Below are 10,984 nucleotides of genomic sequence, written 5' to 3' on the forward strand. Positions count from 1 at the left end.
TTAGATCTCAGACAAGAACTCATCTTAACTCAAACACAAAATGGGGGGAGTGTTGGCTGGGTTGCAAGTACCTGGTTTGATCCCCACAGCCTCCACTCTGAGTTCCTAAGCAAGACCCTCCATTGCTCCCTGGGTGCCACACAATGGCAGCCCACTGCTCCCCAAGGGGATGGGTTAAATGCAGAGGTAAATATCTCCAATGTGAGATCAATAAAGTTCAATAACTACTATTATTAAATGCACCAGACCACATTTGTGTCAGTAACAAACAACCAATGGATCAAACAAGAGCAACATAGCTTTCATGCAGCAGACCAGAGCCAGAAGACATGAGAGGTCTGAAAGTTTATGCTGTGACAACAAATCTATAATGTATTTGGCTCCCAGTGATTTATAAACTACCAAGTCTGTTAATAGAGCAGAGCAAGACCTTAGAACTGGGGGGATGTGCTTGTTTTTCTTAGTTTAAGTGAGGACACTGGCAGCAGCATCCTGGATTAACTGAAAGCATTTAGGGAAATTTGTAAAGAATCGACTAAAGATGAATGCATGGATGAGTTCTTCAAAATCCTTCTAGGACATCCGTTTTTTTGTTTTCTGTCATGCTTATCCCAAGCGGGATCGTGAGGGGTGCTGGTGCCTATCTCCAGCTGTCTACGGGTGAGAGGCGGGGTCCACCCTGGACAGGTCCACCTCACATCATGTCATTTTTTCTTAAAATAAGTGCATTTCTTCTTGAATTAAGGAGGTAAAAGAAAAAAATTGCCAGTGGAACAAGACAATTTACACATAAAATAAGAAATCACAACTGCATTGTCTTATTTCAAGTGCATATTATCTAATTATCTTATTTTAAGAGTAAAAATACTCATTCCAATGGCAAACTATCTCATTTACCCACTCAAATTAAGGGTAAATACACTTAATTTAAGATAATTTTTTTTACTTATTTCTAGATCGTTTTTTCATCACAGGGCAACACAGAGACAAACAGGAAAAACAACCATTCACACTCACACCTAAGGAGAATTTAGAGAAACCAATTAACCTAACAGCCATGTTTTTGGACTGGGGGAGGAAGCCGGAGTACCTGGAGAGAACGCATGCACAGTGAGAACATGCAAATTCCCGGGCAGGGAATCGAACCCAGATAGTTCCTTCTAGGACAATATTTATTTAATCTTAGAAATGCGCTTTGGGTAAAAAAGAAAATGTACAAGGTTTAGAAATTAGATGTGAAATATTTAAAAGTAGTTCTGGTTCTCAAATAAACCTATCAAGGTGAGGTTGCTCAGATTTATTCTGGTTTAAATGGAGTGGGATGGATGTTATTAAGCTGAATAAAATCAGAAACTACTTGTTGCTGGACTGTTTTCTGGAGTTTAACTCGATCCTGCTGCTGCTGGGTTGTGGTCTGAAGGGGGAACCAGCTGCTCAGCAGCAGGGAAACAGGGCTGTCTGTGTTGGAGGAAGGAGGTCATGAGCTCCTCAAGGCTTCTTGGAAAAGGCTCGGCGCCCTTTGGACCTGCAGCTGATAAAAACCGAACCGACAGACTGAGGATGATGAAGCGGTGGGATCTGGTAGAAGGTCTCCGTTACACTTCACTGGTTTATTGGTGTTTTTCCAGCTGAACGAAGCCATGGTAAGTTATGCAGAAGAAACGACTGACATCAATTCACCGAAGATATTTTGTTTTCTACAGCAGGGGTCGAGAAAAAACAAAAAAATAAAGAAGCTGTTCAAAAGTTGACGCGGTTTATCTAGTAAATTAGCCGTGGCTAGCTGATAAGCTAACGTGGAATTGGCTAAGTTGAACTTGTTAGCTAAGCTCATGGTAGGAGAGTTTTAGTAAAGTCACATGTGTCTGCTGACTTTGTTTCTCTTCACATATTTTATAAAACATGTTGGTTGGCAGAAGAAAGAAGCTTTTAGGTGGAGCTGCTAATGAAGTATTTTTCTGATTAGTGAAAAAAACAAAACAAATCTAAAAAAACTGATATTACATGCAATTTGTTAAAAAACGTCTCAAGTTAAAGTACATTTATAATAATTTAATGGAAACATCTCCATATCCACCCTTAATTTAATTAAGTATATAAAATGATTTGCCAATGAAATAAGTATTTTCTAATTTTAAACAAAACATTTCTTGTTCCATTAGCAAACTATTTCACTTATGTCCTCAATTAAAGGAAAAAAAAACAAAACACTTATTTTAAGAAGAAATTATTAACATTTTTTTGTGGGGTCGGAGTCCTTATCTAAATGTTGTAAACCTGCTAAAGGGAAGGTTTTCATTCAGTATATATTTTATTATTCATTACATTAAACCATGTCCAGTTTGGTGGGGGCACAGTTTTGGAAACAAATCTGTAATAAAGGTAAAATCATTTTTATTTAGAAAAAGAGTCACTTTATGTATTATGTGTGTTCTTTATCAGCACACCTTAATCAAGTGATTTATTAGTTGCTCTGCAGGGATCTGCAGAAGCCTGTAAATCATCTATGTATTCAGGTCAGGTGTTTGGAGGCAGGAAAACTCCTAAAACCTGCTGGGCAGGAGGTCCAGAAGAACCCCAGACTAGAGTGTATTTTTAACTTAGGGTAGTTTTGGTTCTGAGCAGTATTCCCAGTTGTGAAAAATGTGCTTATTGATAGGAAACTAAACATTATCACACTGACATTATCACCATTACTCTTACTGTTAAAGCTGTTCAAAAATGCTCTTTGAAAAATACAAGTAACATGCTTGTTAATCATCATACCTGAACTGATAGCCTGACTAATTAACCTACAGATGTCAGTTCATGTTGCGTTCTAAATATCAGATTGGAAACCTCTATATTTTATGCTTGAAAATTGACATTTTATGTTTCTTTCATCACATTTTCTACATATTTAGTGCCTCTTAAAAATAGTAATGTAAAGGGAATTTTTTTAGCTGAATTGGGGCCATAAAGTATGTAATAAAGATAAAAAGAATATAAATCAGAAATAAACAGAAACGCATGAAAAAGAGAAACATTTAACCATAAAAAGGTAAAAAAAAAAAAAAAAAAAAAAAAAAAAAAAAAAACCAAAAAAAAAGAAACCTGAAAAAAAAAAAAATACTTTTCAGATTGTATTTTTTTTTTTTTTTTTACCTCCAACTGCAGAAGTTTCTCAGCTTCCTTCACACTCGCCCTGTGTTGGCTCTGATGAGTCAAAACAAATGATAATGGGGTGTGGAATTAGGAAGCTCATTACAATTGCTGATCAATCTATTTTCAGCTGTTGCATACAGAGACCCTGAGAACCGGAAATGTCTTTGAAACATTGTCAATATTCTATGTATATGCGACTGGTTTTGATAAATAAAATGCTTCAATGGTAAAAGCACCTTATATGAGTACACAACCCAAATCTTAAATGATAAAATCGAATCATGCCAGAGTTGTACAGGGTTTTAAGTCTGTGTTGAAAATTTCCCCAAAATATTAATTGGTTATTCTTGTTAAAACATAATAATAAAAAAAACTTGTCCATGGTACTTCACATTTTTAAAGATTATGTTTTTTTTGTTTTGTTTTTTTTTAACAGTTCATTATTACAAAAATAAACAAAAAAACTAAGAAAAAGTGCAGTGGAGAAAATTTTTATTTATTTTTTTAATTTAGCCCATAAAAGGATTGTTAATGCAGTCATTATTCGTCCTTGCGTTTCTCCCAGAGTTGACATCTCCACTGCTCTGCTTTACTCTGCCTGACCTCCAGAGCTCTCTGTTGTCTCTCTTTGCTCCAGGTGGGGTACAGTCTACTCTGCCAGCTCTATAAGCACTCTCAGCCTGAATCTACAATCCTGCTGCAATCTACCAATTCTCCTCCAAAACCTTGGTATTGATTGACTGATTGATTGACTTTATGGATCTCAGAGTGGAGTGTGCCAGAGCGGCACAGAGTTGCGGCACCAAAGCCCTGCTCTGGAGCAAAGAAGGCGAACAGCAGGAAAAGAGTAGATTCTGAAAGTCTACCAGAGCTATGGGCAGAGGCTGTGGGTTGCTGGGTCTAGGTTTTTGTGCAGATAGGCGTACCTCCTCAGTCTGGCGGTTCTTCAGCTTTACGTTGAGCACATGGGAATTCGCTAGTCATGATTCCCCAACCCCTTCATCTGAGTCCACGCTATCTACGCCAAAACAAGACCATAACTTTGAAGCAGGAAAAAAGGTTGAAAGTTCGGTAGGAATTTGAACATTTTACAGAAAAAAAAATTGAATCTAAAAAGTTGTTTGTCTTTTGAACAAACCTTTTTTCAGGTATTTTCTTTTCAAACACACTTTTTTCTTTTAGGTATAATATATATTTTTTAGGTTTCATGTCTTTTTTTTGAGCATTTTTTTTAGCAAATGTAATGGCCCTATTTTAGCTCCATATAATTTCAATTTGAAAATCTTCTGCAATAAATTGTAACTTTTTGACTGTATTGGTTCATTAAAGAACCAATTATTTATACCTGTATAAACTGGCCTCTTTGACATCACCCTAATGGTGAGCTCCTCCCACAGAATCACCTTGAATGTTTTTCTTTTCTTTGGATTAAGATTATCCCTATAATAATCACATTTTTAACACAAATTCCCCTAAACAAAAAAAAATCTGTTAAGATGTTAAAGGAATAGATGAGCAATTTAGTTGTTATTTTGATTGATTTCTATCACTCATCCAAAACCATTGAATTTTCCAAACATTTAAACGAGAAATATTAGTTTAAGAAACCAAATCAGTTTAGGCTTGTGTCGTAACATTACAGGAAGTGAGAAGCTGTGCCAGAGTTCCTGCAATGTTTGGTCTGAATGCAGGGTTTCCGCGGCTCATTAAATCATTATTTTTTTTAAATTCAGGCCTTAATTGGCATTAAAATTCATTAAATGTGATTTTTGTGGCATTTAAGATGCTTTATTAAAAAATAATTTTGTCATTATCAGATATAACTGGTTCAGCTTTTTTGCACGGAACTGCTTCCGGTTTATCGTAAAGCCGTATGTTTGGAAAAGAAGCTTGAGGCGGAGAAAAGCTAGAGAATAGGAAGAAGCAAATTTCAACAATGCACAAAAAGAGAAAGTTATATTTTGATTTCAAGTGTCTTCTGTGTAACTTGGTCTGCCCTAAATCAAATATGTTACTGTATCAGGATGAGGGGATCAATAAAAGCAGATCATAACATTGATAATACAAAAAGAAAATATTAATATAATCCATCCATCTTCTTACACGCTTAATCCCAAGTGGGGTCGCGAGGGGTGCTGGTGCCTATCTCCAGCTGTCTATGGGCGAGAGGTGGGGAACACCCTGGACAGGTCGCCAGTCCAACACAGGGCAACACAGAGACAAACAACCATTCACACACATACTCGCAACTAAGGGATTTTAGAGAAGCCAATTAACCTAACAGTCATATTTTTGGACTGTGGGAGGAAGCCAGCGTGTGTGTGTATATGTGTGTGTGTGTATATATATATATATATATATACCGGTATATATATATATGAGTACTTGATGGCATTAAATGATTTCTAAGAGCATTAAAAAGCATTAAATTAGAATTACTCATTCCTGTATAAACCCTGGAATGGTTGATCTTCTATTACTTTTGCTGAATTGTTTACTTAACTTAGGATTTGATGTATAGATCTTTGGTTTTATGTCATTTGAAAATTAGCATAATATAAAATTGGTACATCTTCAACTCTAAATTACCATAGAGATCTATTAAGCCCTTTTGTGGTTTTTGTAGACATTAAACTGCAGCCTGTGGCTAAATACGAAAGTTTTTTTCTTATCTATTGGAAAATCTGCTTTCTCTAAAACACAGCTACGCTTCAGAGCCTCGCTAAGTGTTTACACAATCTGACTCCGTTTTGGGAGGGAGTAAACCAGCTCCCCATCCATGTGGCCTAATCTCAGGAAGGGCATATTTGTACATTTCCTACAAACTGCTCTGCTTCTTGGGACTATTGTTGAATCTGTTGTTTAAAAGTAGCAAAGGCTTTGAGAAGCATGAGGTAGAGTTTGGGGTTGTTACTCTCACGCCTTCAGTGTTTCTCTGTTTGTGGGAGGGAAGTTGCTGCAGTACAAGCTAGAGTTTATCTTGTAGACCTTTGCTTTGACTACTATGAACTTCACTGAAAAGGTTCTTTTGTATTTTGTTTTTTTCCCCTTAGACATATGTTTGTTTTGCCTCAGAATCAATTAATCAAAGCTAAAGATACTGTCCTATTTTTATTAACTCACTTTGATCTGTCCTTATTTCAGACAGGAGCATCTTGGATTGAGGAGACCTTCTTTAGAAGGGAGTGTGTGAAGTTCATCCCTTCTTCTTGGGACCAACACAGGTAAGCTCTACAGTGGCTGCACTGTAAATTTTATGATTCCTGGAACTGTGTTTGTACTTTAATGTTACCAGCGGTGGGTGGGAATAGAGGTTTTCTGAGAACAACCATTTTGCAGCGTGTCCTCTTATTCCAGGAACCATGTTTTTTTCCCCCTGAACATGTCTTTTCTTGTTTCTTTTTAGATGCATTCCTGTGTGTCAAGTATGCCAAAGCCTGATCAGGTATTTCTTAATGATTTCCTGTTATGTTGTATATCTGTGGCCACATTCTGACTTCAACACTTTACTGCCCACATGGAAAAGGAATTCTTACAATTTCCCGTTTGCTTTCTTTTTACTGCTGCCTCGTTTTTTTTTTTTTTTCCATTTAACTTGCGCTCTTTTCTCAAAACCTCAAAATGCAGTGAGCCAGTGAGTTATTAACAGTACAGGATATTTTTAAAGGAACAACTGGAGAGTTAGTGGCATGAATAACACAATAAAACAGAAATATGTAGACTCAAGGACAAAGGGAGTTGTAGAGGAAGGGTGGGACGTAGGAAGGGGAGGCATGGTCAGCTGGGGTTTTGAACATGATAAGCAAACAATCTGTATTTATAGCTAAATTAACAACACACTTTTGTTGCACACATCGGCATTGAGGAAAATGGCAGATGGCATCCAAAGTGTGATTAAGCTCTCAACATCACTTGTTTAGTTGGAAAACAGTTTTAGCTCTGTCTAAATCACTTATATAGATTTATTTTTTACTGTTACCTTAAAACTTGCAATTAAAGGGTTAACCTCTGCTACAACTTATTGGTTCCATATTTTATGCACAATAATTTATCAGTGTAATACGTCCAGAGTGTTCAACATATTTTATTGATAGATTAGACACAAATGCAGACCCACTCCTATGTAATTATGAATAGCAATTGATCAGGCAAGGCAATCATAAAGATTGAGACTTTTGTTTATAGGTGATAATAAATAACATGCATGTAGATATCATGTAACATATATTTCAGCAAATCCCTGGTATTATTACACACTTTACCTTTTAGGCTCAAACATGAAGAAATCTAACTCTTTTTTTCAAGACAAGATTAAAATAAACAAGAGCGTTTGACATAACGTATGACTAGAACAAATTAAAGTAACCCACTGTGTTTAAAATCCTGATCCTGCTGCTTTGCTTTGTATAGTTACATTAATCATCAGATTTGGTGTTAGTCAACCCTTTGACGTGTTTACCATTTGTTCCCGCATGTTGTCCATTTCTCAGACCAAATCATTAGCAAATCATTACTTATCTATCTACCTACAGCAACATGTGTGACTTATATGGTTAATAACTGTCATTACATGGGGTTATACGCATTTTATTGTGTTATTTTAATATTCACCAAAAACCTGATGTTACATGTTATTTTTATTTAGTACTAATTGCATGTTTGAACTAGTTAAGTAAACTAAAAACTAAGTGACCTACTCTTGGTAGCTAGTCTTTATTTAAGTCATTTAAAAAATCTGGAAAAAATTTTGTTTAAAAGACCAAAATATAGGGAACCAAAATACCAGAAGAGATAGGAGAATATTTGAAGATGCTGTTTGTTTTTAAAGTACATGCACACATTGATTTAGCCGTTACACCACTGGAATATCAAACGAATTCAAAGTGAGATATTTTCCATCTTTCCAAGAGCTGAAGTTCAGCTCAGACTCGGCACATAACGCAGTAGGACAATGCCCCCAGCCACAGAAGACAGTCTGAAAGAGAACGGGTGAGAAATAAAGAAATCAAGCCGTTTCAGTGGCCCAGTCAAAGTCCAGACCCCTCATGTGATTTAATTACCATGGGGAGACCTTTAGAAAGGGGTCCGCTTAGGATATTCCTAAAAAAAGTAAAAAAAACCCAACACAATCCACTGGACTTGGTTTCCAAGTTTGAGGACGTTTTGCTTCCAATCCTGGAAGCTTTTTCAATTCAAAATGTCAGGAATAGCACTGAGTTCGAGGCTTTGTACAGTAGCCCAACAAAGCCTTGTTTTTGTTTAGACAACATGCAAATTGAAACAGACTTAGGATAGTGACTAAAAGCAATCTAGCAACAAAGATTAGATCTAATCTAGACAACATGGGTAAGAACTGATAAAGTTATTCAGAAGATTACTGTCAGTCAATGAGGTCACTTTCAGTTAATAATGGTAATTTTAAGCTATTAAATCTTTTTCAGCTATAAAACCTTCTTATGGCTCTTCAGGGGGTTTTACCTTTGCAGTTTTGTTGCCTACCTACGTTGTCACCTAAATGACTCATACCAACAAGGGGAAATGTGGTTTTCTGATGAACTGCTATCTCTAATGATTTGATGTCAACCTTTTAGTCATTTTGTTCTAATAGGAGGATCTTTTTCTATCATTTTCATTCATTATGTAGTACATGGATCATAACATTAATGCTAATAGATTCCTATAAAATCCTATTAAAGAACTTTAAACAAATCAAAGTAGCATTTTCTGGCAATATGTCCATAATTCATTAAATGTTTTTCTGCTAAGAGGAAAGAAACTGGCAGGAGATGGTTTAAATGTATTCTTATGAAATATTTTCGGGTGTTTTATGGAAGCAGGCTGAGTTAATAGGGTTGAAAATATGGGAAGAGTTAAACCCAGAATTGGTCACATTGATTTGTCACATGTTGAGTTTAGATATATATTTTTAAATAAAGTAAATCATGAAAATAAAATTACTCAAGTGGTGGTGATTGTTTACCTTCTGTTGTCAGGGCAGAAGCTGCTCAGCTGAGGTTTTGTTTTTTATTTAAAGACAAGTTTTCTCTGTTAAATCTAACCACATGTTGTTCTGATGCTTCCAAATTGCTGTATCTGTTGAGTAGATGTTGCTGTGGCCGCCTGATGGGGGAACACTCTTGGGAGGAGTCTTGCCCTCCGACCTCCCTCTATCCCAGCCCAGGACAGGACATGGAGGAGGAGTGGTCCATGGAGGCTCATACAAAGGCCAGTCCCACCAACGCCTATGGGATCGTAGACTTTCAGGATACCGCCACACGTGTCTGTCGGGCAAAGGTTTGTAAATCCAGTAACTAAATGGTTGATTTTGCTCAATTTACACTGAAAAGTTAAATAACTATAGTTAGTCTTCCCTTTCATTGGATGCTTGAGAGATGGAAGTCTAGATTCATGATGTTTGTATAAACGTTGCTTTGCTATGGTGAAAGCAGCTTTAACATGATTAGTGAAAGCAAAGATGCTATCTGCAGTAGTGACAAAACAGTCTTATGGGAACCCCTGAGCAATGCTGCAAGTAATCTAGCACTTCCATGTTCCTCCAGTATGTTCGCGTAGCTGTGGACTCCAAGCCAGAGGCGCTACTCCAGCTGATGCTGAAGGAATGGCAGATGGAGAGGCCGAAGCTACTGCTGACTGTCCATGGAGGGTCAGAAAATTTCCTTCTGCCTCCAAAGGTGAAGCAGGCCTTCAGTAAGGGGCTCATCATGGCTGCCATAAGCACAGGAGCATGGATAATCACTGATGGGGTCAATACAGGTAAGAACAGGAAATATCTCCTCTCTTACAGTGGCTTATTAAAGTAGTAATTAGGGCTGAGTATTGGCATGTGTGTCGAAATACGATACATTTCACAATACTTGGGTCATAACATGATATTATCACGATGTTGCAATATCACTATATTCGCGATATTTTCCCCAACTATCAAATTCAATGTATAGATAAAAAAAGCAAATGCTGTATATGTTGATCAGAAGAGATACATTAAGAGGTGTATTTTGGTATCTATGATGTTTGGGGTTTTTAGTCATTCCATGTCTTCCACTGTGACTGCCTCAACTACAGACATTGTGCTGCACAGCAGCAAAATGGCTCCACAGTGCTATCTGCCAGAGTGGCAATGCAGATGTAGCCAATTTTCCATCATTTTTTTTTTTTTTTTAATCTAGATACTAGGAACTAAAAGATTGATATTATATCAGACAGCTGAAAATCACAATATATTGCCAAATTGTTTTTTTCCCCACACCCCTACTAGTGATAACACTTTATATTTTCCTTTACATGTAAAGTGAAAGAAACTGATGAGTTTTCAAAAATATTTGCAAAATCAAAAAAGTAAAGCCTGTATATATGCAGCCCCAGTCCATTTTAGAACCACTTGGAAGAATCTGCTTGTCATATTCACTAAAGCTCAGGCAGATAATGGATCATGTGCATGAATACCATTCACTTAATCTAAACCTTTCCCTTCTAGACCCTGGTGGTTTATTTAGGGTTGTTGCTGAAAGGTGAACCTTTTGCCTAAACTCCTTCCAGTATTACCTTGAATGACTCTGGATGTTTGCATCAACTCCAACCCGCCTCTTTGACCCTCCTCCAGAGCTTCTACAGACCTCTTGGCTGCTTCTCTAAATAATGCTCTCCTTGTTAGGTTAGGTCCGTGGTTCTCAAAGTGTGTGGCGCGACCCACTGGTGGGGAATTGAGACGTGACAGGTGGGGCGCGCCAAGTTCCGGTGTGTGTGTGTGTGTGTGTGTGTGTGTGTGTGTGTGACTATAAATGTAGAACGTGTGAGAGCAAACTGTCCTTATAGCTGTATG

General features: G+C 37.1%; 1 protein-coding gene across 8 annotated transcripts in view; it reads left to right on the forward strand.

Moving 5' to 3' along the window:
- The first annotated feature begins 1,318 nt into the window (after positions 1-1,318).
- Positions 1,319-10,984, forward strand: part of LOC107092757 (transient receptor potential cation channel subfamily M member 6-like) — a 35,799-nt gene continuing 26,133 nt past the window's right edge. For 2 of the 8 annotated variants that reach the window (XR_001481590.1, XM_015387399.1), the window contains exons 1-5: positions 6,090-6,166; positions 6,289-6,368; positions 6,551-6,589; positions 9,249-9,438; positions 9,705-9,918. Coding sequence is in view for 6 of the 8 variants with exons in the window: in XM_015387399.1 (XP_015242885.1) it covers positions 6,149-6,166; positions 6,289-6,368; positions 6,551-6,589; positions 9,249-9,438; positions 9,705-9,918 (541 nt within the window). In the remaining 2 variants the exon portion in view is untranslated. Of the gene's footprint in view, positions 1,644-6,065; positions 6,167-6,288; positions 6,369-6,550; positions 6,590-9,248; positions 9,439-9,704; positions 9,919-10,984 lie in introns of those variants that run through there. The other 6 variants (XR_001481589.1, XM_015387398.1, XM_015387395.1 and 3 more) reach the window with 4 other exon arrangements.

Source organism: Cyprinodon variegatus, unplaced genomic scaffold (genome assembly GCF_000732505.1).
Source record: "Cyprinodon variegatus isolate N-32 unplaced genomic scaffold, C_variegatus-1.0 Scaffold393, whole genome shotgun sequence".
In the NCBI taxonomy this organism is placed as follows: domain Eukaryota; kingdom Metazoa; phylum Chordata; class Actinopteri; order Cyprinodontiformes; family Cyprinodontidae; genus Cyprinodon; species Cyprinodon variegatus.